The 25,534-nt window shown below is 57.5% G+C and overlaps 2 protein-coding genes across 2 annotated transcripts in view; one reads left to right on the top strand and one right to left on the bottom strand.

Annotated features, from left to right (window-relative positions):
* Positions 1-1,217: 1,217 nt before the first annotated feature.
* On the bottom strand, positions 1,218-10,288 carry KDELR1 (KDEL endoplasmic reticulum protein retention receptor 1). The gene is made up of 5 exons (XM_056137147.1): positions 9,530-10,288; positions 8,800-8,900; positions 8,009-8,167; positions 3,279-3,531; positions 1,218-1,991 (listed from the first exon to the last, which is right to left on the bottom strand). The coding sequence occupies exons 1-5, from the start codon at positions 9,618-9,620 to the stop codon at positions 1,957-1,959; spliced, it is 639 nt and encodes a 212-aa protein (XP_055993122.1). The 5' UTR covers positions 9,621-10,288; the 3' UTR covers positions 1,218-1,956.
* Positions 10,289-11,885: 1,597 nt separating this feature from the next.
* GRIN2D (glutamate ionotropic receptor NMDA type subunit 2D) overlaps positions 11,886-25,534 on the top strand; it is a 37,514-nt gene continuing 23,865 nt past the window's right edge. The window contains 5 exon segments of the mRNA XM_056137141.1: positions 11,886-12,228; positions 12,987-13,228; positions 15,922-16,412; positions 19,805-20,424; positions 25,267-25,381. Of these exon segments, the coding sequence (XP_055993116.1) occupies positions 15,948-16,412; positions 19,805-20,424; positions 25,267-25,381 (1,200 nt within the window). The 5' untranslated portion in view covers positions 11,886-12,228; positions 12,987-13,228; positions 15,922-15,947.

Here is a 25,534-nt window from a genome sequence, read left to right as displayed (position 1 = left end):
AACCCAACCCAGCTCTACTCCTGTGTTTGCCCAATCAGGCTTCTGGACAAAACTCCCCTTAGCTTCCAAGAGGGAAAACTCATCAAAACCCCCTAAGTGGTTTTATACTCCAGTTCTGGTAACAGAAAGGCCAGGGAGATCCCCAATCTGTCCCCCAGCCCTCTAAGCCTAGCTCTCTTCTGCCAGGAGGGGCACCTAAACCTGGCACTGGGGACATGGCTATGACACACCAGCTCCTAAAAGCTTCTGGAAGCTTCCAGAGCCAAACTCTGAAGAAAACAGAAGGCAGGAGAGGAAGGTCAGAGAAAAGTAGTTAGAAACCTCAAGAAATGGTCCCAGACCAGGGAGGTGTCACAAGACACAACCCGGGCCAGCGGCGAGGACCATCTGGCAGATGTTTCACTTTTCATCCACAAAAGCCCAAACCAACAGTGTCCGCCTGATAATGAATGGTTCCAAGCCCTCGCCAAATCCCAGGGAGCCTGTGAAAAGCCCATCCCATCCATTCAGCTACTGCCATCTGCTATCACCTCAAAATGAGGGCCCAGCATTGTCAGACTGATGGGGTTTTTTTTGTTTTGTTTTGTTTTTTTCAAAAGAACCCAGACATCCAGATTTCAATGTGGAAATCTAATATTGAAAGGTTGGAGATCATTTCCTTTTTTTTTCCAAATAAAAACAGTGGTTTGACCAAATATCAAGAGGTGGTCGGGGGGTCACTCATGCTGCCATGAGTGACTTTTGGAACACACTCTGGAAGATTCTCTGTGACCCCCCTGACCCAGGAAAATTGTCAGAAAGTTCTGTGCCAAGGGAAGAAGAATCTCAGCAATTTTTTATTTTTAACTTTTTTTTTTCTTTTTGGGTCACACCGGCGTTGCACAGGAGTTACTCCTGGCTCATACACTCAGGAATTACTCCTGGCAGTGTTCGGGGGACCATATGGGATGCTAGGAATTGAACCCGGATCAGTTGTATGCAAGGCAAACACCCTACCCGCTGTGCTATCGCTCCAGCCCCTCTTTTTAACTCTTAACATCTCTTCCCAATGGAGCAAAGAAGTCAGGGTTCAGCCAAGACAAAGGAACTCCAGTTCTCATCTTCCGAGTTACCCATGGACAGTCGATGGAATAAAACAGAAGCAGAGATGGGGGCCAGGGCGGAGGGATCCCCATAAAATCCAAAGATAGGGGGCAACACGTAGCGAAAGAGAGGCATCATTTTCCTTGGTTTATTCAAGAGAACAAAGAATCAACCATCAGTTCTGTACAAAAACATGGCGGCAAAGCCATAGGGACCTTCAGGCCAGCCCCTGCCTGTGCCTGGCCCCTCACCCCCTAAATTGCCAAAAAAAAAAAAAAAAAAAAAAAAGAGGAGTAGACCAAAGAACCCAAACTCTGGAGAGAGGAAAAAAAAATCTGTTATGAAAAATCAGGGGAGTTCGACTCTCCCCAACTCCCTTTCCGGGGACCAGAAGTTTGGGGGTGCAGTGGCTTCGTTGTCAGCCCGGTAGGAGATCAGGCAGGCAGATTGAAGGCGTGACAATTTGCTGAGGCTGGGAGCCCGGGGCTTCAAGAGGGAGCAGAGGAGACTGTGTGTGTTGAGGGGTATCTCCCACCCGGCCCCACCTCACAGGACACTCAGAAACAGTTTATAAAAAGGGGGACAAAGAGAGGAGCTAGAAGAGAAAGAAGTTGTCAGAAAAAAACTAAATCATGGAAAGATCTTTTTTTTTCTTCTCTAAAAGGCAAAAAACTACAAACAGCCCAGGTCCTGAGCTCCCCAAGACGTGGGTCCTCCACCACCCCCTGAAAGCCGGCAGGAGGGGGCATGGAGCGTGGGGAGAGGTTGTTCTTTTTTTAAAAAAGTCACCATCGCGGGGAGCAGAAGGCGCCGGTCTGTCTGCGTGGCCGGTCTGTCTGCGTTGCCTCGGTCTGCCTCTGGGACGGCCAGGGACTAGGCGGGGAGGCTCAGTTTCTTCCCCTTTAGAACTGAGGAGAGAGAGAAGGGGGCGCGTCACCCCACGCCTGGGAAGGAAGCCCTGCCCAGCACCCACAGCAAAGCTCAGACCCTGGGCTGGGCAGAGGCACAAAGAGGGCATTGCGGGGCCAGCCGCATAAACCCTGGTTCCAAACTGGGGAGATCAGCCCTGGGGACCCAGGGAAGGCCTGAGCTGCTTCTAGGGACTGAACAACGGTGGCCTGGGCCCAGGGGACAGATTCAATCCCTGGACCCCGGCACTGCAAGGCCTTTGCACTGAACCACCACCTGGCCAAGTATCAGCAGGAATGTCCCCAAGAGGGCCACTGGTGAGATGTATCCCCTGGGTAAAGTAAAGGAAGCCCCATTTTTTTTATTTTGCTTTTTGGGTCACACCCGGCATTGCACAGGGGATACTCCTGGCTCTGCACTCAGGAATTACTCCTGGCTGTGCTCGGGGGACCATATGGGATACTGGGAATCGAACCCAGGTTGGCCACGTGCAAGGCAAACACCCTACCCGCTGTGCTATTGCTCCAGCCCCGGAAGCCCCATTTCTTCTAGCAACAGCCCCTCCTCTCTCTACTCCAAAGTTGGCCAGGAGGCCCTGGAGCCTGGGGTGTCAGAAGGGCAGGTGAGGCAGGCGGGTGAGATATCCCCATTGGCCCCCCAGCCCATGCCCCATCCTTTCACGAACCCCTTTTTTTCCTCAAGTCTTGGCTCTGAACAGCATCTCCTCAGAGGTCTACCCTGAGCCCTGCTGACCCTCACAACCACAGCCCCGGTCACTTCCTGTCCTGTCCTCCAGATCTGTCCCCATCACTCCTCACTCCATCTTTACCACCTCCCTCATACTCCGCTCTCTGCAGTAGCCCCAGAACCCATACCCCAACACGGAAGGTGTGTGAGAGGTGGGTGGAATGAATGAATCATGAATAAATGAATCTAGCCGGTGGGGGTAAGCTCCTAAGGGCAAGACTTTGATCCACAGAGGAAGAACCTCCTCCATCTGGCTAGGGCTGGGCAGATGGAAAGTCAGGATGTTCAGCAAAGGAGACATGGCGGCTCTAAAACCTTGGGGGCAGGAAGGGATAGGGAAAATCCTGGGAAGGGAAAAGCCAAAGGCCGTGCAAGCCCCAGCCCTCACTTCCAGCCACCCCTGGGACTCTGGAGACAGCGGCCCGGGTTCCCTGCAAGGGTGCCTGATAGGACCTTACTCAGAAACGCCAGGCCCAGGGCTGGACATCTGAAACCCCACCCCACAAAGGTGAAAGAGGCAGCACATGGGCAGGGGCTACCTTTGGTGATGTAGAGGTAGAAGAAATCGCAGTAGAGGACCGTCTGCACGAGGCCAGCCACGATGGCGATGAGGTCAAAGAAGCCCTCGAAGTGGTAGCGCCAGATCCAGTTGAAGAGATAGAGTGTGCGGTAGACACCCAGCGCGAACAGGTAGTGGCTGGTGATGGTCTCCGCCTCGCCTGTCTTGCTGACCATGAAGAGCTGCGGCAGGATAGCCACCGACTCCAGGTAGATGGAGAAGGTCCAGAGGATCTGTGGGCAACAGGGACCCGATGGAGGGGGGCTCAAGGGACGGGCGCCCCACAGAGGATGTATGCGGCTGGCCCCGCAATGCCTGGCCCTGTCACCCTCACTCACATTCAACAGCTAGAGGCCCATTACCTGCATCCCCATTCTCCAGATGGGCAAACAGAGGCACTGAGGGGCAAGAGGAGGCAGGATCAAAGCCAGGGGGACTGGGAGGAACAGAGTCGGGGCTCAAGAGCCTTTTTAAAAGACGCATCTCAGGGCTGGTGCGATAGGACAGTGGGGAGGGCGTTTGCCTTGTACGCGGCCAACCCAGGTTTGGTCCTCAGCATCTCAAAGGGTCTCCCAAGCACTGCCAGGAGTAATTCCTGAGTGCAGAGTCAGGTATAACACCTGAGCATCATCAGGTGTGACCCAAAAAGCAAAATAAAGTAAAAGACACATCTCCAAAGAATAGAGACAGGGTGAGAATCTCGCCTCTGTCCAGAGATCCGGGACCCCTCTCTTGAAACTGGGGGTGATTCTCCTGCCCAATGGGGCTGTCATGTGACTTCTCTTTAGAGACATGAATCAGACCTGCCTAGTCCCTGATTTAAAACCTCCAGAAAGGACTGGAGGGTCAACAAGGAGCCCAGCGCTTGCCTTACATGTGCTGAAGCCACCATGATGACCCGGGTTCGAATCCTCAGCACTACCAAGCATGCCTGAGCACAGAGTCAGGAATAGGCCCTGGGCATTGTCCAGGGTGGCCCCAAAACCTAGAGGGGAAAATCCAGCCTGTACTTGGCCTTTGAGCATTGCTCCGCCCTGAGCGACCTCTTTCCTCCCCCAGAAGCAAGTGAGATTCAGGAGCTGAAGCTTCCAGCCCTCCCAACCAGCCTCATCTCCAACTCCTGCTCTCCGCTCTCTCTCAACTACAGCGCTTTGGCCCACCCTTACACAGCAAGTGCACGCACCCTTACCACAGCTCTTCCCAAGAACACTGTCCCATCTGCCTATCCCCCTTCTTCCAGCCTCAGCATATTAGCCAGCTCCCTAGAGGGGCTCTCCCTGACCATCATCCCCTCAAGATGGCCATAACCCACTTCTTAACCCTGTAGGGGGCAGGCCTGGGGCCAGGTACTGTTTCTGGGAAGGAAGGAAGGGAGGGAGGGAGGGAGGGAGGGAGGGAGGGAGGGAGGGAGGGAAGGAGGGAAGGATGAGGAAATGCAGGAAGGAGGGAATGGAGGAAGGAATAAGGAAACGGAGGAAGATATACTGGCTCTGCCGGAACCCACTGAGGTTGTCCGACGTTAGCCCATTACAAGATGAGGAGACTGAGGGTCAAGGGCTCAGTGTATAATTCAAGGTCACACAGCTAAAATAGGGAGGGGTCGAAAGATAGTACAGGGTCTTGGGGCTCAGCCTGCATGCAATGACTCCAGTTCAATCTCCAGCACTACATGGTCCCCCAAGAGACACTGGGAATGACCCCCAAGCACAGAGCCAGGAATAACCCCCGAGTAGCACAGGTGTGGACCCAAATCCATCCCCACTCCACCTCTGCAAGAAAAAAAAGGGGGGGCTAAGGAGATAGTTTAAATAAGAGAGTTCTTACCAGGAACATTAATACTAGGGAGCAGAGAGACAGTGCAGTGGACAGAGCACTTGCCTTGCACATAGCTGACCCGAGTTCCATCCCCAGTACCCTATATGGTCCTCTGAGCCCTGCTAGGAATGATCCCTGAGCACAGAGCCAGAAGGAAGCCCTGAGCACTGCTGGGTGTGGCCCCAAAACTGAAAAAAAAAAAGAAAAAAAACCCCACTAATACTATTATAATGTTACCTAAACTATAATATTAAAAAATTACAAAAAACCACAAACCTGGAAGTATACAGAAGAGTTTTGTATTTTTTTGTTTTTTTTTTAAGTAGTAGGACTAGAAAAATAGCACAGCATGGAGGGTGCTTGCCTTGCATGTGGCCAACCCAGGTTCGATTCCCAGAGTAACACTGAATGCAGAGCCAGGAATAAGCCCTGAGCACTGCAAGATGTGGCCCCCAAACAAAACAAAACAAAAGTAGTAGAGTGCATGCCTCGAATACATGAGGTGCTGGATTTATTCTTCAGCACTGAAAAAAAAAAAGTGGGGGGGAGGGAGGGTCATTTGAGGCACAATCAGCTTGAGCTCAAGAAACCATATGCAGTGCTAGGGATCAAACTAGTGTCAGTCATGCACAAGGCAAGTGTCTGACAAACTCTACAGCCTGAAAAAAATTTTTTGAATGGGGGAGGTAAACCCAGTACTCAGGTCTTACTTCTGGCTCTGTGCTCAGGGATCACTCCTGGCAGGGCTCAGGGAACCATATAGGGTGCTGGGGATCGAAACAGAGTCAGCTATATGCAAGGAAAGTGCTCTATCCACTGTACTAACACTCTAAGTCCTCAAAAAAATTTTTTTAATCTAGAAATAGAACCTGAGAGATAGCTCAATGGGTAGGCGACATGCTTTACGTGCCAGAACCCTGGGTTCAATCCCCAGCATTGCATGGTTCCAAGGGCACTACCAAGAGAGACTTCCAAGCAGAAAATCAAGCGATAAGTCTTGAACACTGCCAGATGTGGCCCCCAAACCAAATTACATAAAATGAGAGCTGGAGAGACAGCACAGGTGCACTTGTCTTGCATGCAGCAAGGTGACCAAAATCCTAGTTCAAATCCCCAGCACCGCATAGTGCTCTGAGCACCGCCAGGGCTCACTCCTGAGCAGAGAGTCAGGAATAATTCCTAAGCACAATCGGGTGTGGCCCCAAAACTAATAAAGGGCTGGAGTGATAGCACAGCGGGTAGGGCGTTTGCCTTACACGTGGCCAACCTGGGTTCAATTCCCAGCATCCCATATGGTCCCCTGAGCACTACCAGGGATAATTCCTGAGTGCAGAGCCAGGAGTGACCCCTTTGCATCGCCAGGTGTGACCAAAAAAAAAAAAAAAACAGTAAAATAAGCAGAACGAAAATGAGACAAACTGGAGATATATGCAAATATACACACATTTGTGGTCAAGTTAAACTGTAAAGTTCTCTCAGAAAATTTCCGAATGGTGGCTTTGAATTGGGGCAGGAGACCAGAGGCATAGCACAGACCCTCTCGAAACTCCTCCAGGGGACTATTTACAGCCTCCCCAACGCAACCAAACCTTTGCAGCTAATGCAGAGCAGTAAAAGGGGCTGGGTAGTACCCATCAACCCAGCCGGTGACCCACCATCAGAACCATCCCAACGCCACCAGCGTGGGCAGAAACCAGATATCATCAGCCCACACCCCAGGAAACTGAGGCGCAAAGAGCCTTCAAGGATTCCAGAGCTCCGCCACCATCTCTGGCAGAGGTAGACTTTGGATGCCCACCTTCTGCTTACAGAATCCTGGTTTTCCTTCTGCTATTTGGGGGCCACATCCGATGGTAAGTGTTCAGGGGATCAAAGGTTGCTGGAGGCGCATATGCTGCCCAAGCCCATGTGCTTCTTGCCCCCATGTGGCCGAGCACAGGTGGCGCCTGAGCACATGTGTCGCCCGCACGGGTCCCCTCTTGAGATGTGTACTTTCATGCTTTCGTGTCTAATGCCAGAATGTGTGTAGGGGCTCTCTCTCCGCCCTTGGAGAAGCCTGGGTTCTCTCTCTCTCTTTTATTTTTTTTTGCTTTTTGGGTCACACCCGGCAATGCACAGGGGTTATTCCTGGCTCTGCACTCAGGAATTACTCCTGGCAGCACTCAGGGGACCATATGGGATGCTGGGAATAGAACTCAGGTCGGCCGTGTGCAAGGCAAATGCCCTACCCGCTGTGCTAATGCTCCAGCCCCATGGGTTCTCTCTTGAGCACGTTACTCTCTCACTCTCTCCCTCCACACCTTAAAACCCTCCAAATAAAATCTATTTATTTCACTAAAAAGAAAAAAAAAACAAAGAAAAAAAGGTTGCCAGAGACTGGGAGTCCTGCATGCCAAGGTCAGGCTCCAGTCCACTGAGCTGTCTCTTCTGCCACCCGGTTTTGCTTGTATTTGAGGGTCACCCTTGGAGGAATCCAGGGGCTACTGCTGGTTTGGTGCTTAGGGGCCCATGCACAGTCACCAAGGCCAGGGAACTCGAAGGCACAGAGGAGCAAAGGTCACACTCGAAGATTCAAAAACAGAGCAGTTGTGGGCCTCAGAGCTGGTTCCCCAGACCCAAGCAAGGCACCAACAAGCATGGTGCACTCTTTAGACTTTCCAATCTTTCACCGCTGCAAACCAGCAGGGGCTGAAAACCAGATCCAATTTTCTGAGCCCCCATTTCCCAGTGGGAGAGGGCTGCTCTGAGGGGGGTGAGCGCATATGTGGGACAGGCAGGGAATGAGTATGGAGGCTGGCAGTGTCTTCACGTCGGGGTGATGCCCTACACACACTGGCTGGAAGAGGCAGAGGCCACGGATAAGCAGCTGACCGGCCGGGCAGGGAGCCTGCCTACCTCCAGCGGGGTGAAGTCGTGGTTGACCAGGAAGGCCAGGACAGCTGTAGGGACAACAAGGAACTCCACCCGGAACGTGTCATGATTGCCATCATATGTAGCTTTGAACTTGCTGTAAATCATCCAAACCGTGGTGAAGGAGCAGGCAATGTAGACCACCTGTGGAGACGGCGAGGGCGGGGGTGCTGCGGCTCACAGAGGAGCCTGTGCCCTCAGTGGGCTCTAAGAGGTCGACCCCAGTCCCTTCTCCCTCAGATCCAGAGATCCAGACCCCCAGCCTCTCCTCCCTCAGACCCAAAGGTCCAAATCCCAGCCTCCTCCCTCCGACCCGCAAGTCCAGGCCTCCCAATGCCCTCCCTCAGACCTAGGAGTCCATGCCCCAGTCTCCTCCCTTAGTTAGACCCAAAGGTCCAGATCCCAGCCTCCTCCCTCAGACCCAGAATTCTAGACCCCTAGCCTTCTCCCACAGACCCAAAAGTCCAGGCCCCCCAGTCTCCTCCCTCAGACGCAAAGGTCCCGAACCCCAAGTTCCTCCCTCAGACCCAGGAATCAGACCCCGAGTCCAGACCCCAACCTCCTCCCTCAGGCCTAGGAGTCCAGGCCCCCGCAGCCTCCTCCATCAGAACTGAAGGTCCAGATCCCCAGGCTCCTCCCTCAGAGCTAGGAGTCCAGGCCTCCAGCCTCCTCCCCGGGATCCAGGAGTCTGGGTTCTTGCCCCGGCCGCCAGCTGGGGAGCACCGGGTCGTGTCCCCTTGCCCTGCAGGCGCAGAAAGGCGGGGAGTGGCCGTTACCTTCATGCAGGTGTTGTACAGTGAGATGTAGTTGGTGAAGAGGTCCAGGTAGCGGGCAGTGAACACCACAGCGAACAGGACCTGGCTCTTGCCCGAAATCCCTGCGGTGCAGCGGCATGGGTGGGGGGCACATGGAGAACAATCCGAGGCATGCGCGGGGCTGCGGGGGGCTGGGGGGCGCCGCCGTTCCCCCAGGCCCAGCCCGGCCCGACCCGCAGGGACTGGGCCCCGTTCCCAGGCCCACAGCCAGGGGGCAGCCCGGCCCGGCAGCTACTCCAGCCCGAGGCTCGGTCCGGGCTAGGCCTCACGGCCGCCCCGACTCCTCTCGGGGTCCTCCCACCCTCGGAAGCGAGGTGGGGCCGCGGGCGGGCCCCGTTTGACCTCATCCCTCCCCCCACGCCAGCCGCGTCCCTCAAGCCCCTTCCTGGACGCCGCGGTCCACGTCACCAACTCCCGGCCGCCTCCCCGGGCTGCGACGGCTCCCGCTCCCGGAACCCGGGCCGCCCGGCGAGGGCAAGGGGGCCTGGGGACCCCCACGCCCAACTACTGGCACCCCCAGCACACACGGGGGGTGAAGCCGACCCCCGGGGCCCCGGAAGGGGGCTCCCGGCCCGCAGGGGCGGAGGGGGCGGGGAGGGACCCGTCCCCTCCGCTGCCTCCAAACCCTCTCCCGACCCGGGCCGCCCCGGCCCCCGGCCCCCAGCCCCCCTTTCCCCTGCGGGGCGCTCACCGGCACACGAGCGGGACTTCCAGATTTTGAGCAGCAGCAGAATGATGGCTAGGAGGTGGGAGAGGTCCCCCAGGAATCGGAAGAGATTCATGGTGGGGGATCTGGCAGGGCTGGGCTGGAGGGAAGCAGGCGGACGGGGGGCTGCCCCCCGGGGAGGCTGTTCGGGCCCGGCGGCTGGGCAGGGGAGCGGCGGCGGGGGCCCTGGGTGGGCTCGGCTCCGGGGAGGGGCCTCTGGGAGGGGGAGCCGAGGCGGGAGCTGGAGGCCGAGCGGGAGCCGGGAAGAGGGAGGCGGGCGGCAGGGGGCGGGGCCGCGCCTGAGGCCCCGCCCCGAGGGCGGAGTCCTGCTCGCCGGCGCCCCCTCCCGGCACCGGCGGGTGTGCGCAGCCCGCTTCCGAAGCGCTCCGCAGGCCGCCTCCTAGGAGCTTGCGGAGTAAGGGGCGGGGTGCGGAGTGCGGGGCTCAGACGGTCCCTCTGCCAAAGCCATCGCCAGGGGCCCTCCTGCCAGCCTCTGCCCCCGCGCTGTCTGTGCCTCTGGAAGGGTCGCAGCCCAGTCTCTACACTACGAATCTCGGCCGGACTCAGAGGCTGGGCTGGCAGCTGACCCCTTCGCAACCGGGCGTCCAGCTCCGTCGCACCCATAGGTCAGAGAAGCGATCATCAGCCTCGTTCGGACCCACGGATCTCCTCCCTCACACTCCACGCCGGCCCCTCCTCCCTCAAGTCCCAGATATCAGAATCCCCAGCCTCCTTCCTTCAAGCCCAGAATCCAGACTCCCCAGCCCCTCCTCTCTCAGACCCAGGAATCAGACACCCTAGTCCCGCCTCCCTCAGACTAAGGTGCAGCTCGGGACCCCAAGCCCCCTCCCTCAGATCAGGAGTCCAAACCTCACTTCCTCTTCCCCCAGGCTCTGAAGCCCAGGCACCTGGCTTCCTTCTTCAGACCCAGGAGTGTAAACACCCCAATCTCCTCCCCCAGATCCAGGAGTGCAGCCACCCCAACCTCCCTCCCTCAGACCCAGGGGTGCAGACCTCCGGTTTTTCCTCCCTCAGACCATCACCACCAAGTAACTATTGGTCCTCAAATAATCCTGGTTCCATCCCCTCCAAGCCTGATGACCTTTTGGGGATTCACAACTTGACCCACTACACAAACCAGCCTCAGGGGTTACAAGTTCAAGACACACACATCACCATCAGGCACCTAGGTCTCAGAGGAAACTGGTACCTCGTGTACCCTCTCTTTTATTGGGAGGACCGGCCTCCATTGTCATGAGTGTCACCCAGAGGAAAGTTGCAGCAGTCCTCTCAGGGACCAGCCCTAAGGGGTCCTCAAAACCAACAGCATATTCCCATTCTCCTGCTAAAGAGGGGGTCCCGGCACCCCAGCAGAGCCAGGTACAAGGTAGTACTGCTGAGTGGGGTCTCCTGGCTGACCTGTGATCAGACTTGGGGTCCTCAGGGTCTGGGAGAATGGGGGGAGTGGGAGTGACATTCCTGAAAGGGGAGAGAAAAGTCAGGGTCAGAGGGGGATTGGGCATCTGCTCTCCAAGCAAGACACAGACTAGGGGCTGAATGGGACCCTAAGTTCCAAGGAAGTGGGTACCAACTCCTGGATATGAGGGGGATGGCTAGGGCTTAGATCCCTGGGTTTGAGGGAGAGAAGGTGGGGAATGGACCTCTGGGTTTGAGGGAGGAGGCTGGGTACTGGAGCCCTGGGTCTGAGAGAGGAGGGTTTGGGTGGATCTCCAGGTGTGAGGGAGGAAGCTGGGGGCTGGAACCCTCGGTCTGAGGGAGGCTGAGTGAATAAAGGAGGAGGGGTTGGTGGGTCTCTGGGTCTGAGGGACAAGGGGGATGGGACTGAATTTCTGGGTATGAGGTAGGAGGGTTGGGGGAATGGACCTCCAAGTTTGAGGGAAGAGGCTGGGAGCCTGGACCACTGAATCTGAGGGATTGCGGAAGACCTCAGGGTCTGAAGGAGGGGGTTCAGGGTGGACTTCTGAGGGAATAGGCTAGGTGCCTGGATCCCTGGGTCACAGGGAGGAGGGGTTGAGGTGGATCTGCCGGTCTGAGGAAAGAGTCCGGGAACCTGGAGCCCTGGGTCTGAGGGGAGGAGGCTGGACACCTGGAACCCTGGCTTCACAGTGGAGACCTATTTTGCAGGTCCACCCTTCTGGGGCGTCAGAAGCCAAAAGAGGGGTCCCGGCGTAGGAGAACCAGAGGTCCAAGAAGGACCTCTGGTTCCCAAGAGTCAAATCGGGGCTAGGGGGCTGTGATCGGCAGCCCCAGGGGCCCTGAGTCCAGGAGCGGCGAGTTCGGGGTGGGGGGGTTCGGGGCTCTCAGTGGGGCCGCCCCCCTTGGCCTCGCAGCCCCTCGCCCGCCCTTACACTCAGCTGCGCCGCGGGAGGGGGCGCCCCGCCCCGGCCGTGGCAGGAGGAGGGGTCCCCAGGGAGGCCAGGGAGGGGGCTGTGGGTCTCCCGGCAGGGCGGACGGGGACTGAATGTTAATCGCATCCCCAGCGAGCGTGCGGAGACCAGAGGCTGCGAGCAGACGAGCGAGTCCCTCCCGCTCCGGGGCCGCCGCGCCGCCCTCCAGCCGCCGCCGCCGCCGCCCGCCTTGGCCACCGGTGCCCGGCCGGGAGTGTCGCCGGCCTGGGGGTCCCCCGGCCCCCACGCGAGTCTCGTGCATCTGCCCACGGCCCGGTGAGGCTCTGGGGCTCGGGTGTGTGGGGCCGGGCGGGCAGAGGGGGGGGTGTGTCTGTGCAGGCTGCGGCGGCCGGTGAGGGAGGGGTCTGTCTGTCTGCCCCCCCCTGCAGCCGCCTGCCTCACCGGGGGGCCCCATTCGCCTTCCTCCTGCCCCCCAGCCCCGGGCGGCTGGTGCGTACCTGCGCTCTGTGCGTCCTGCCTGCGTTCGGCGGGCGTCTGGGTCCCGGACCGCCCTGTCCTCCCGTCTGTCCCGCAGCGGCGGACGGACGGACCCTGTGTGTGCGTGTGCGTGCGTGTGTGTGCGCGCGTGTGTCCTCTGGCTCCGGGGGTGTCGAGGGGGAATCCCAGGGAAGTCAGGTTGTGCGTGTGTCTGTGTGTTTCTGCCTGTGCTGGGGGGGGGGGGGGCGGGAGAGGGGGGGCGCGAGACAGCCAAAGGAGGCCGGGCAAGCAGATCCCCTCCCAGACGGCCTCTGCCCACCCCACCCACCCCCAACACACACCCCGGCGACTGGCCTCAGAGGTGACCCAGACAGACAGACAGACAGACAGAGCTGGGGTGGGGGGGGCGCTGGCTAGGGCACAAAGCGGTGCGAATGGGCCGGGGAGAGGCGGGACTGGACACATGGAAGGGGGGAGGAGCCGGGGCTGAGCAACAGAGGGGGGGGCCCTGGGTGGGCGGAGGGGGGATCCCCACGGGGTCCTGGCAGCAGGAGGACACCCCACCAGCCTCCGCAATGTCCGGGCCCAACTTCCAGTGCAACATGTGCAGCCGCGTCCTCGTCTAGTGGGGGAACCGCAACCTTGGGGGACAGACAGGGCAGGACGGGACCCGAGAAGAGAAGGGTGAGCCGACAGAGCCCCCCATCGCTGCCGCCACTGCCGCTGCCCTGGGGCCTGCCCCCCCAGCGGCACCGCCACCGAGAATCTTCGGGTCACCGACTCTGGATCCGGTCCTGGTCCCCCTGCCATCCCCCCCACAGAGCAGGGTCATGAAAAGGTAAGGCCTGGGGAGGGGGCGCCGGGTGGACCACCAGCTCCAGCTCCGGGAAAGTTGGCCAGGGGCCTCTGGGCAGAGGGAAAGGGGTGCTGGCTGGTGGGTGAGGAGGGGCCTCTGCCCTCCCTTCCTTGTTTCTTGGGGGTTCTCTTCCACCCCCTCTTTGGCTCCCCACATCCCTTTATTCCCAGCCTCTACACCTCAGTCTTACTGGCCCCCCTCTCCCGCCCTACCGTGCCCGCTCTCTCTCCCCAGCCTCACATACCTGACACCCCACACCTCTCCCGATCCATCCCCCCATCTCTCCACTCTCCTTCCCTCCGCAGCCCCTGCCTGCAGCGGCCCGCGCTTCCCTCTCCCTCCCGCCCCGCGCTATGAGTCGGCTATTAACATGGCCAAGGACCTTGCGGGCGTCCAGGCCTGCCACCCCCAGCTCCCCCCACTCAAGGCTCTGGGCACCCCCCCACCCAAACCTGTGGTTCCTGCACAGGGTGGGAGGTGGGGGACAGTGTTCAGGGCTGCAGCAAGATGGGGAGGGGGAGGGAGGCCCCCCCAATGGACTGTTGATCAAAGTGGCTTCCCCTTTCCTCTGTGATGGGGGCGAGGGAGACAGGGACACCCCAGGAATCTCTGGCATTCATGTCCTCAGTCTGCAGACAGGCCGTGCTGTGGACTGGACTGGGGGGTGTCCAAGATGCTGGCACTGATGGGGTAGGAAACAGAAATGAGGGTTCTCAGCAAGAGGGCTGGGACTGGGCCCCAGAGCTGAACTTGTGGTTTGTGGGGACACAGGAGGCTGGACACCCAGGTGCAGAGAAGAGGCCTGAGAGGGGCTGGGCAAAGTTGGGGGGAGATCCTGGGGGTCTGAGGGATGAAGAGGTGCAGGTGCTATCTCCTGAGTCCCTGAAGGGACAGGGCCCTCTGCCAGGGGCTGGGTGCTGGATACTTTAGCCACCTCCCACCCCAATGCATGCAAGTGGGGACTAAGACTCAGAAGAAGGTGGACACTGGGGGGCTGGCTCCTGTAGGCTCTGCATTTGGGGCCTTCCTTGTCCCCAGTGGCCTGGCTGGAGGGGCAGGAGTCTGTCCCAAGAAAGCTGGGACTGGGGGCTCCCCACCTGAACCCTCACTGGAGAGGCAGAGGGGGGCGGGAGTGGGGGCGAGCGGACGTATTAACCCCGCGGGGGCCAGGCCACAGCTGTGGGTTATTTTGGGGCGGAGGGGGGGGCTATTCTGAGCGCTGATTGAGCAGCTGCTTGGGGAAGGGCAGCGGAGAGGAGAGGTGGGGAGAGCAGACTTGGGGTGGCTGAGCGAGAGAAGCCCCCACTCCCACCCCGGAGGCCCAGGAGGGCGGGCCGGGTGGGGGGGCGAGGCCAGCCGCGGGGGTGGGGCCGTCCCCGCCCTCCGGCCCGCAGGGCGCTGGGACCCGCGCTGCCATGGCAACCGGACAGGCTTGATTGACAGCCCTGAGAGGCGGCTTCTCAGCCTGACCCCGCCCCCCGCGGGAAGACCCCCCCCCGCCCCTAGGCGGGCTCCTGGCCCCTCTAGGGAAGCCAGGGCTGGAGGCCCCTCCCAGCGCCCTCCTTCTTCACCCCAAACCCGGGGCGTCTGGGCTCCCAGCCCGGCCACCCCAGGCGGCCCGCGTGCAACAGGGGACCAGGCCGACTCGCTGCATTTCCTCTCATTTCCCAAATTGTTCTGGGCTGGCAGCCAAGGACCCCCGCCCCCCACCAGCTCGCCACAGCTGTGACCCCCCCAACCCCACAGCCCAGTCTGGACCCAGACTTTCTCATCCTCATTGAAATGGGAGGTGTGGCGGGGGAAACAGGGACAGCATAAAGGGGACACCAAATAAAAAGGGCTGGGGGGTTGGGGCAGAGGTGAGGAGTAAGGTCCTGGGGGCCACCTTCTCTCCTTGGGACGCCCCACTAATTTCTCTTTCTCTTTCTCTCCCCCCTGCACCTGACCCCTTTTCCCTTTCTCTCTCTTTTTTTTGTCCCCTTCACTTTTTCTTCCTTTTATTCCCGCTCCCTCCCACCACTCGCCTTCCCGGGCCCTTTCATGTCTGTGCTGGCACCTCGCGGGTGGGGGGTCTCCATCTCTGCTCCTCTCCGGCTATTTCTGTCTCCCCGTTTCCGGTGGCGCTGTGGGTCCCCCACCATCCCCACCCCGGCCTGGCTTCGCCGCCGCTGCCGCCGCGTGTCTGTGCCTCTCTCGGCGGCCTGGGGTCCGGGGATCGGCTGCGGGCCTCCATCCCTCTGTCCAACTTACTTTCTGCTCTCCTCTCCCCGACCCTCTCATCGGGCCCTTCCGCCCCGCCTCACTCTCCTTCCCTCCCCACTGCTTGCTGTCCGGACGCCTTCTCTGTCTGTCCGTCTGTCTGTCTGGTCCACTCCCTCGACCTTTCCCCCTGCTCACCCACTCTGTCATCTCCTGGGGGGTTGTTTCCTATCTGGCTTCCCCATCTCCACCTCCCCCATCTCCTTTGGCCACCTTGGGAACCTTTCTGCCCCCACCTCCCACTGTCTCTGCCCGCCTTTGTATTTCTGTCCACTGTTTTCTCTATCCCTGTCGCCCCAAACTTTCCCTCTTGTCCTCACCTCGACGCCTCTCCTCTTCCCCGTCTGCGTCCCCCCGCCCCGTCCCTGCCTTCCCCATCTCTGTGCTCCGCTATCACCGGTCCCTCCCGCGCTCAGAGGCCGCCCGGCGGGGTCCGCAGGCGATGCGCGGCGCCGGTGGCCCCCGCGGCCCTCGGGGCCCCGCTAAGATGCTGCTGCTGCTGGCGCTCGCCTGCGCCAGCCCGTTCCCGGACGAGGCTCCGGGGCCGGGCGGGGCCGGCGGACCGGGCGGGGGCCCCGGCGGGGCGCGGCCGCTCAACGTGGCGCTCGTGTTCTCGGGACCCGCGTATGCCACCGAGGCGGCGCGCCTGGGTCCTGCCGTGGCGGCGGCCGTGCGCAGCCCGGGCCTGGACGTCCGGCCCGTGGCGCTGGTGCTCAACGGCTCGGACCCGCGCAGCCTCGTGCTGCAGCTCTGCGACCTGCTGTCGGGGCTGCGCGTGCACGGCGTGGTCTTCGAGGACGACTCGCGCGCGCCCGCCGTGGCGCCCATCCTCGACTTCCTGTCGGCGCAGACCTCGCTGCCCATCGTGGCCGTGCACGGCGGCGCCGCGCTCGTGCTCACGCCCAAGGTGCGCGCGACCTGCGGGTGGGTGGGGCCTGCCTCGGGGGCGGGGCCAGGGCCACCTTGGGCCCGGGGCGAGGGCCACCGCGGGGCGGGAGGGGCGAGGCCAGGGTCTCCTTGGGGCGGGGCTTGGGCGGGCCCATGGCCACCTTGGGGGCGGGGCCGTGATCGGGCCAGAGGGGAGGATCCCGACTCCCTTGGAGCAGAGGTTCAGATTTGGGGTGAAGGAGGCGTGGCTTGTAGGGGGTTTGGTGGCGATTTCCGGGGAGCAGAGACTGAGTCAGGCCAGTGATGGATGATCCTGGTGCTGTGACTTTTGAGGGTCTGAGAGAGGGAGAGAGAGGAGTCAAGGAGTTATCAGTGACCTGTGGGGGCTGGACGCGGAGCAGGAGCAGGGAAGGGGCAAGCGGGGCTAGCCAGTGAAGGACGAGGCCAGGAGGGGGCTCTGTGTTACAGGAGTCAGGTCTAGAGAGAACAAGATGATCATGGAGTGGGGTTTGCCCAGGGGCATACCCGGAGTGAAAGAGAGAATCCAGAGGTTGTTGAGGATGCTGAGGCTGGGCAGGCCGTAGCTGGACTGAGCTCTGCTTCTCCTCTAGAAAAAACTGAGCAGGGGCGCGGACAGAGAAGGAGGGGAAAGGGGTTATCTAAGACTTGAGGTCGAAGAAGGGGCGGACCCATTCAGGAGCCAGGCCAAAGAGACTAGTGAAAGGGCCCACCTGAGTGGGTGGAGCCTAAACCGGGAGGGACCGAGGGCTTTAGTACTTGGATCGCTGTTGCATGCTGGGACTCGTAGTTCTCTCCAGAGCATTCTGGGAATGCCCTCTGTTCAACTTTCTCCCCTTGGTGCTGTCTGGAGATCTGTAGGCAGCATTCTGCACCAAGAACCTTTGAACTTTTTCCTGGCTGCCATCTCCATGACCTGTAATTCCTTCTGCCTCTAATTGCCGCTGGAGTGTGGGCCACTTTCCGTGGCCTGTGGCCCACACTCCAGCACGACAGAGAAATGTCCCTTCATTGTCTCTGGATGGGAGAAAGCATGGTCCTCTCAGGTCTATCTGTGCCCCATACTGAGTACTGGGAAGGCAGTTCCCTCAGTGCACTTCCACCTGCTGAAGCTCGGGAGAGTATCTTGGAGGTTCTCACTGCTTACTGGAGGACCCCATCCTCCCAGGACCACACCTAGGGAGAAAGGCCACTTATTCTTTAAAAACTGGGGCTGGAACGATAACACAGCGGGTAGGGCGTTTGCCTTGCATGCGACCGACCCGGGTTTGATTCCCAGCATCCCATATGGTCCCCGAGCACCTCATGGGGTAATTCCTGAGTACAGAGCCAGGAGTAACCCCCTGAGCATCACCAGGTGTGACCCAAAAAGAAAGAAAAACAGTGAGGCTTGTGGTTCATGCTACAGCTGTTTTAGGTTCTGGGGGATGGAATTATAAAAGCCGAGGGGTTAAGATGTGGGAAATGATAAGGCACCTGTTCTTATGGACCTTGCAGTCTGGTGCAGAAACATGAAAGGAGGAACAGTGTGAGAAATGTCTGGGCAGGAAGCACGGAGCAGAGGGGTGAGGAGGAAACTTCTAAATGGCAGTCAGGTGAGATTCCCTGAGGAAGGAAAACTCCAGGTGGACCTCAGGAATGGGGGTGGACTTAGGAACTATAATCTCAGGAAGAAGTCATGGCTAAGGGTAAAGTCTCTGAAGTCAGAAGGAGTTTGATATATTTGAGGAAGTGCAGAGGCTGAGGTGGAAGCAGATGAGGTCAGAGAGGCAGTGAGCACCAGGTCCTGCAAGTGTGGGTGGCTTTGATTCATCTGAGGTAGAATCAAGTGGTGTTTTACAAACAAAGAGGAATACTAGGGCCAAAATGAGTACAGCAGGGAGGGTGTTGGCCTTGCATGCACTCAACCTGGGTTTGATTCCCAGCATCCCATAGGGTCCCCCAAGCACCACCAAGAGTGATTCCTGAGTGCAGAGTCAGGAGTAACTCCTAATTGGCTGGTGTGCCCTCCCCCAAAAAAGGAATACCAGTCAATTAGCATTTTGTAAAGATCATTCCAGCTGCTTGAATAGAGAATGGACTCAAAGATGCAAAAAGAATCAGCAAAGAGGAGTTAGGAAGCTGGTGCATTTTCTTGGCAAGGAAGAGGTGATAGAGAGGTGTGAGGAGTGGAGGCTCTTAAAGACAAAACCGAAAAGACTTGGAGGGGGCCTAGAGGTGGAAAGGATGATGTTGATAGGAAAGAAAGGCATTGGGGCCTGAAGGAGCCCATTCGAGAGAAGGGAGATAAAGAAAATTCTATCTTGCTATGCTGACTTCGATATGACTCTGGGAAGAGGAGACACTGATGTCTGGCCTGAATTCACGAGGATAGGAAAATATCTAGTACGATATGATGGAGCCTTCTCCCCTGAAGATAGCCCAAAAATTTGCTCTGTCCCACATGCTAGTTCCTAGTCCTCAGTGTCTGCTGGGTGCTTGACATGTATGGAGTTAGGGCAGTTGGTGAACTTGAGTTCATTTTAAGTCAACGAACTTAAATGTGAATAGTTCTGGGTGACTAGTGGCTACCATATTGGATAGAACGAGGTTAATATTCACAGCCATGGATCTGGATGAGATCCCCAGCGAGAGAGGACGAAGAAGTCAAATTAGGGCACTGCTCCATTTTGAACTCTGTTGTAGGCAGAGGTGGTCCAGGAAAGAAGAAAGAGATGCCAGGGGACAGGAAAGCAGGAGGGAAACCAGAGCAGGAAAGTTCACTTCAACAAAGATCCTCCCAGCTGGGAGGTGCAGGGCCAGCTGCAGCCGCGTTGCATACTGGGAGACATGGTCCATCCCGGTGGGTGCTGGGAATCGTAGTTCCCTCTCCGGAAACCGGGGATGGGGGTGGGGCGCTTACTGATGAAAGCGACCTAGCGGAAGTGACAGCCAAACCTTCTCCATGTCTCCGTGATCCCAGAGAAAGTAGTCTCTTGCTCATAAAAATTCCAAATCGGTGTCCCGGATGGGAGGTGACTGTCCGATCAGCTAGTCGGGGCTCGAGATTCCCGTTGTCCCCGAGAATGGTAGCGTTGTCTTTGGTGGGGGGGACTCTGCTCTACTCTCAGGGAGGGAAGAGAGGACCGGGCAATGGCAGGGATGGGGGTGTTGTCACAGGGAGCCTGGAGCTCTGTCATGTGGCCGAATCGACCTCCAAGCTGGTCCTGTACCTCCAGCTCCAAAAGGTTCGGGGAGGGGGTGCAATAGCTCCTTGCTCCACCATATGAGGGCTGTGACCTGTGTTTGGAGGTGCTTGGGGCCGGGAGATGGGGACCCTTCGACCGCTGGCGCCAGGGCTTCAGGTCCGGAATTGGGTGGTGCGGAGAGCCTGACGCCCCCCGCCCCCCACAGGAGAAGGGCTCCACCTTCCTGCAGTTGGGCTCCTCTACCGAGCAACAGCTTCAGGTGATCTTCGAGGTGCTGGAGGAGTACGACTGGACGTCATTCGTCGCAGTGACCACCCGTGCCCCCGGCCACCGGGCCTTTCTGTCTTACATCGAGGTGCTGACGGACGGCAGCCTGGTGGGCTGGGAGCATCGCGGGGCGCTGACGCTGGACCCGGGAGCTGGCGAGGCCGTGCTGGGTGCCCAGCTGCGCAGCGTCAGCGCTCAGATCCGCCTGCTCTTCTGCGCCCGGGAGGAGGCCGAGCCGGTGTTCCGGGCAGCAGAGGAGGCCGGCCTCACCGGGCCCGGCTACGTCTGGTTCATGGTGGGCCCCCAGCTGGCTGGAGGCGGGGGCTCAGGCGCCCCCGGGGAGCCCCTTCTGCTGCCTGGAGGTGCCCCGCTCCCCGCTGGCCTCTTCGCCGTGCGCTCAGCAGGATGGCGCGATGATCTGGCCCGACGTGTGGCCGCTGGTGTGGCCGTGGTGGCCAGAGGGGCCCAGGCTCTGCTGCGTGATTATGGCTTCCTGCCCGAGCTCGGCCACGACTGTCGCGCCCAGAACCGCACGCACCGAGGGGAAAGCCTCCATAGGTGAGTGGGACCGAATAGCCACGGACCCAAAGGGATCTTTCCAACCTCCTGTCAACTTCCCTTTCTGTAAAATGGGCCCATAAGGCTAAAGCAATAGTATAGCTAGCAAGGCGCTTGCCTCGCATGCTTCTCAGACGGATTCAATTCCTGCCATCACCTAGTGTCCCCCAAGCACTGCCAGGAGTGATCCCTGTGCACTGCTGGGTATGGTCCAATCCCTCCTCTCCCAAATAATACAAAATGGACCTAACTGGGTCTTCTATCTGGAAAGTTGGTAGCAACACTTAAAGATAGAGTGAGTTTTCCTGTCATTTGTGATTTTAAGATGCAGATTCCCCGCCCCCCCCCCCATTTAATGTTTTTCTTTCCCATTTAATGTGTAAGTCCCTGGGTTCAACCCCTAGCACTACAAACTGTAACAGCATAAAAATGGATGTGTCCCTAATGTTTATGTACCACAAAGGGAAAAAGTGACCCCCCCAAAAAAACAAACAAACAAACAAAAAGAAAAACAAAAAAAAGAGAGATGTTGGAGCAATAGTATAGTGGATAGGGTGGCCTTGCATGTGACCGACCCAGGTTCAATCCTAGCATCCCATATAGTCCCTGAGCACTGCCAGGAGTAATTCCTGAGTGCAGAACCAGAAGTAATCTCTGAGCATCACCGGTTGGGACCCAAACAGCAGAGAGAGAGAGAGAGAGCGAGAGAGAGAGAGAGAGAGAGAGAAGAAAGAAGGGAGGAATGAAGGAAGGAAAGAAGGAAGGAAGGGAGGGAGGGAGGGAGGGAGGGAGGAAGGAAGGAAGGAAGGAAGGAAGGAAGGAAGGAAGGAAGAGAAGGAAGGGAGAAGGAAGTACGGGGTTTGATGCAAAGCCCCCTCTCCACTTCACTGGAGACAGAGACATGGATGACTTTGGGGACAGAAGGGAGGAAGGAAGGGTCTTGAGTCCTAAAAAGATGAATTGAGCTGTAGAAGAGGTATTGAGTGGGCAAGCAGACCCAGGGAGGAGAAATGAGAAATAGGTGTGGGTAGGAAATCAGTATCTGGGCATGCAAGGATATGAAAGCAGCCTGGTTCATAAATACTTCGTGAGCGCCTGCTAGGAGCAAGGGGTCCTGCTGGGCCCTGGGCATACGGAGATGAATAAGACCACAGAGTTCCTTTCAGAGAATGCGGGGTCCCATAGGGGTGGCAACAGGGATGAAGATAAGGCCAGCACAGCGTGCTCCTTGCAAGAATGGAGGCAGCTGGCACGAGGGCACCCCAGGAGGGCTCTGTCTACAACAGGAGGACAGGATATTTGGTTTGCAAGAAGCACAGTCTCAGTTAGACTTCCTCAAGGAAAAGGGGGGGGGGGGGGTTGTTAGAAAGGTAAACACACCTAGAAACAGACATCAAGAATTGAGGCCAGGGGCTGGAGTGATAGCACAGAGGGTAGGGCATTTGCCTTGCATGCGGCTGGGGTCCAGGGTTCGACTCCCAACATTCCATATGGTCCCCTGAGAATCGCCAGGAGTAATTCCTGAGTACAGAGGCAGGAGTAACCCCTGTGCATCTGCCGGGTGTGACTCCCCCCCGTAAAAAAGAATTGAGGCCAGGGGCTGGAGCAATAGTACAGTGGGGAGGGTGTTTGCCTTGCAAACGGCTGACCCAGGTTTGATCCCCAGCATTCCATATGGTCCCCCAAGCACCGCCAGGAGTAATTCCTGAATGCAGAACCAGGAGTAACCGCTGAGCATCACCAGGTGTGACCCCCCCAAAGCCAAAGAAATCCCATGAATTGAGGCCAAATGGGAGTGGTGGTGGGGAGCTCTCTCTCCCCAATCCTCTCGCATGCTACTCCCAGAAGCCATTCAGTTCTTGTCTTTTTACTTGGTGTGTGGGGGGTGTGGGGGGGTGTTGGGCCACATCCAGTGTTGCTCAGGTGTACTCTTGGCTCTTCTCTCAGCAATTACTCCTGGCAGTTCTCAGGGAACCATAGGGGATGTCAGAGATTGAACCAGATTGGCTGTGTGCAAGGCAGACACTCTACCTACTGTATTATTGTGCCAACCTTCAGTTCTGTGCCTTACCTTCACTAGCCTAGTATTTCTGTCTCCTGATGCTCACAGTTTCAGCTCTTCCTGTCCACCACTCATCCCTCCAAATCTCATAGCCAAGTCCTCCCAAGAGAGAAATTTCTTTGGTCCCAAACTGTTTTTCAAAGTAGGCTATGCAAGTCATGAGTCAGCGTACAGAGGTTTCCAGGAGGAGAAAAAAAATAAGCTGAGTCTGGAAGGATTATCTGCCTACATATCCATCCATACTTCCATCCATCCATCCATCTACCCACCCATCCAGTCACCCAATCACCCATCTATCCAACATCCGTCTACCCAACCACCCTCCTATCCACACATCTATCTACCGAACAACTATTCTATCCACACATTCATCCATCCACCTGGCCATTTGGCTGTTCGTTCCTCTATCCATCTACTTGTTTATTTACCTATCCACCATCCATCTCTCCATCCATTCTTCATCCATCCATCTACCCACCATCCATGCACCCACCCATCCATTCACCATCCATCCAAACACCATACACTCACCATCCATCCTTCCACCACCATTCATCCATCTACCATCCATCCATCCATTCATCCATCTACAGAAAAGCCCTTTACTGTGGGCCTGCTTTATGATGAGCAGTGCTGCAGAGGGTTGGGCACACAGCCCTTCTCTCACAAAGCCTGATAAGAGAAGCAATTAGTGAACAGACAAGAAAGAAGTGAACACCAGGAGATGGAGTGATGCAACAGTGGGTAGGACACTAGCCTTGCACATGGCCAATCCAGGTTCTATCCCTGGCATCCCATGTGGTCCTCTGAGCACTGCTAGGATTAATTCCTGAGTGCAGAGCCAGGAGTAACCCCTGAGCAATAGTCAAGTGTGCTCCCCCCCATAAAGTAAACACCAGCAGATTTCTGGGGGAAAAATGAAACAGTGGGATGTGATCAGAAATGCCTGGGGTGTTAGATTAGGTGTATATGGGAGTCACAGGAAAGGCATGTGAAACTTGGGAACCCTAAAATGGACAAAGAGAGGTCTGGGAGTTGCTTCAAAGGGCTGATGTGCAGGTTTTGCTTACAGGAACTCCAAGTTAGATCCCTAGCACAATATGGTTCCCAGGTACCACTGAGTGTGGCCTAAGCTCTAACCAAATTAAAAATCATGGACAGGGGCGGGGAGTTAAAAAATAAATAAATAAAATTTAAAAAATAAAAATAAAATACACGGATGAAGGGGCTGGAGAGATAGCACAGTGGGTAGAGCGTTTGCCTTGCACGCAGCCAACTGGGGTTTGGTTCCCAGCATCCCATATGGTCCCCCAAGCACCGCCAGGAGTAATTCCTGAGGTCAGAGCTAGGAGAAACCTCTGAGCATCGCTGGGTGTGACCCAAGAAGAAAAAAAAATGGAAAAAGACCGAGCCAACTATTGAAAGATCTGCATGAAGAGAAGGGAGAGGAAAGCAAGGACTTGGGCCCAAACAAAGCTAGTGTGACTGGAGTAGTGGGGTGGGAGGTACTCACATAGAGTGTTGCTCCTGTAGGCTACTTGGGCCAGATTCAGGGGTTAGACTTGACTTTAAGAGCAGCCTAGAATTGCCAAGAAACAGAGACTACTCCAGACTAGGGGAGTAGCACCACAGAGGCCTGGTGGGGAGGAAAGGTGAACAGTTGGGTGGGGTTGCAGTGCCTCCAGGCTAATGAACATAGGAGAGTTAGGGACTAGGGTGCAGGAGGCAAGGTGGAGGCTAGAATGTGGAGGTTTGGGAGCACTGTGGGGAGGGAGTGGACAGAGATCCCAGGGCCAGGAAGGATAGAGCTTGGGGGCTAAATGCCCACAGGAGGAGGAGAGTGAGGGCACAGCTAAGAACCTGACCCATGGGGGCTGGAGTGATAGCACAGTACGTAGGGCGTTTGCCTTGCACGTGGCCAACCCAGGTTCGATTCCCAGCATCCCATAAGGTCCTCTGAGCACCGCCAGGGGTAATTCCTGAATGTAGAGCCAGGAGTGACCCCTGTGCATCTGCAGGTGTGACCCAAAAAGAAAAAGAAAACAACAAAAACAAAAGAACCTGACCCAGGGCCAGGAAATAGGAGGCCCACACTGCATCTAGCGCCCTATCCCCAAGAAAGCCCAGAGTCCTGAGACTCCCTGGGGCTTCTCCCCAGGCAACCCCCCTCCAGATGAGACATGGAGATGTACCAAGTGATCTAGCTGAGGGACCAGAAAACATTTTTCCAGGCAGAAAGAAGAAAATCTGCAAAGGCCTCAAGATAGATCAAACCAACTACTTTCAGTGTTGGTGGGGCAGGAAAGGGACTTGGGGAGGGCACAGCATTGGTGAGTGGGAAGTGATAAGAGATGGGTGCAGAATCTGGCAGGCCAGAACATAGAGTCTCCAACCACAGTGGTAGGGGGTGTTGGGTTCTTGGCTTAGGGGAGCCAAGAAGATGGAATGGAGGAGGAGGAAAGGGAAGGAAAGAATTATATTTGGGGGGCTGGAGTGATAGCACAGTAGGTAGGGTGTTCGCCTTGCATGCGGCCTACCCAGGTTTGATTCCCAGCATCCCATATGGTCCCCGAGCACTGCCAGGAGTGATTCCTGAGTGCATGAGCCAGGAGTAACCCCTGAGCATTGCCGGGTGTGACCCAAAAAGTTAAAAAAAATTATATTTGGGCTTTCTGGTCATGGCAGAGGGGTTCCAGCTGAGAAAGGGGTGGGGGAGGTGGTCAGTACTGACGAGAATGTCTCCACTTTGTCCCACACATCCCCTCCCTCCTCCTGAACAGGTACTTCATGAACATCACTTGGGATAACCGGGATTACTCCTTTAACGAGGACGGCTTTCTGGTGAACCCCTCGCTAGTGGTCATCTCCTTAACCAGAGACAGGACATGGGAGGTGGTGAGTCCCAGCCCTGCTCCCAGGGGAGGGCCCACCTCACGGCCCACCTCCAAGAAGATGCTGACCACTGGCCAGGACCCTGAGAAGGCCCACCTCCTAGCTCCACCTTCTGACCCGTGGGAGAGGGCCCACCTCTGGCCACACCCACTTACC

This window comes from Sorex fumeus, unplaced genomic scaffold (genome assembly GCF_029834395.1).
Source record: "Sorex fumeus unplaced genomic scaffold, SorFum_2.1 ptg000122l, whole genome shotgun sequence".
Lineage (NCBI taxonomy): Eukaryota > Metazoa > Chordata > Mammalia > Eulipotyphla > Soricidae > Sorex > Sorex fumeus.
Note: the sequence above shows the minus strand (reverse complement) of the source record. Positions and strands in the feature narration are given on the sequence as shown.

Bases quoted from the DNA above. Each gene is read 5' to 3' on its own strand.
- KDELR1 (XM_056137147.1), bottom strand. From the start codon at position 9,620: ATGAATCTCTTCCGATTCCTGGGGGACCTCTCCCACCTCCTAGCCATC. The intron at 8,901-9,529 runs GTGAGCGCCCCG...GCTGCACCGCAG, and splicing joins GAAGTCCCGCTCGTGTGCCG to GGATTTCGGGCAAGAGCCAG. The intron at 8,168-8,799 runs GTAACGGCCACT...CCGTCTCCACAG, and splicing joins TGTACAACACCTGCATGAAG to GTGGTCTACATTGCCTGCTC.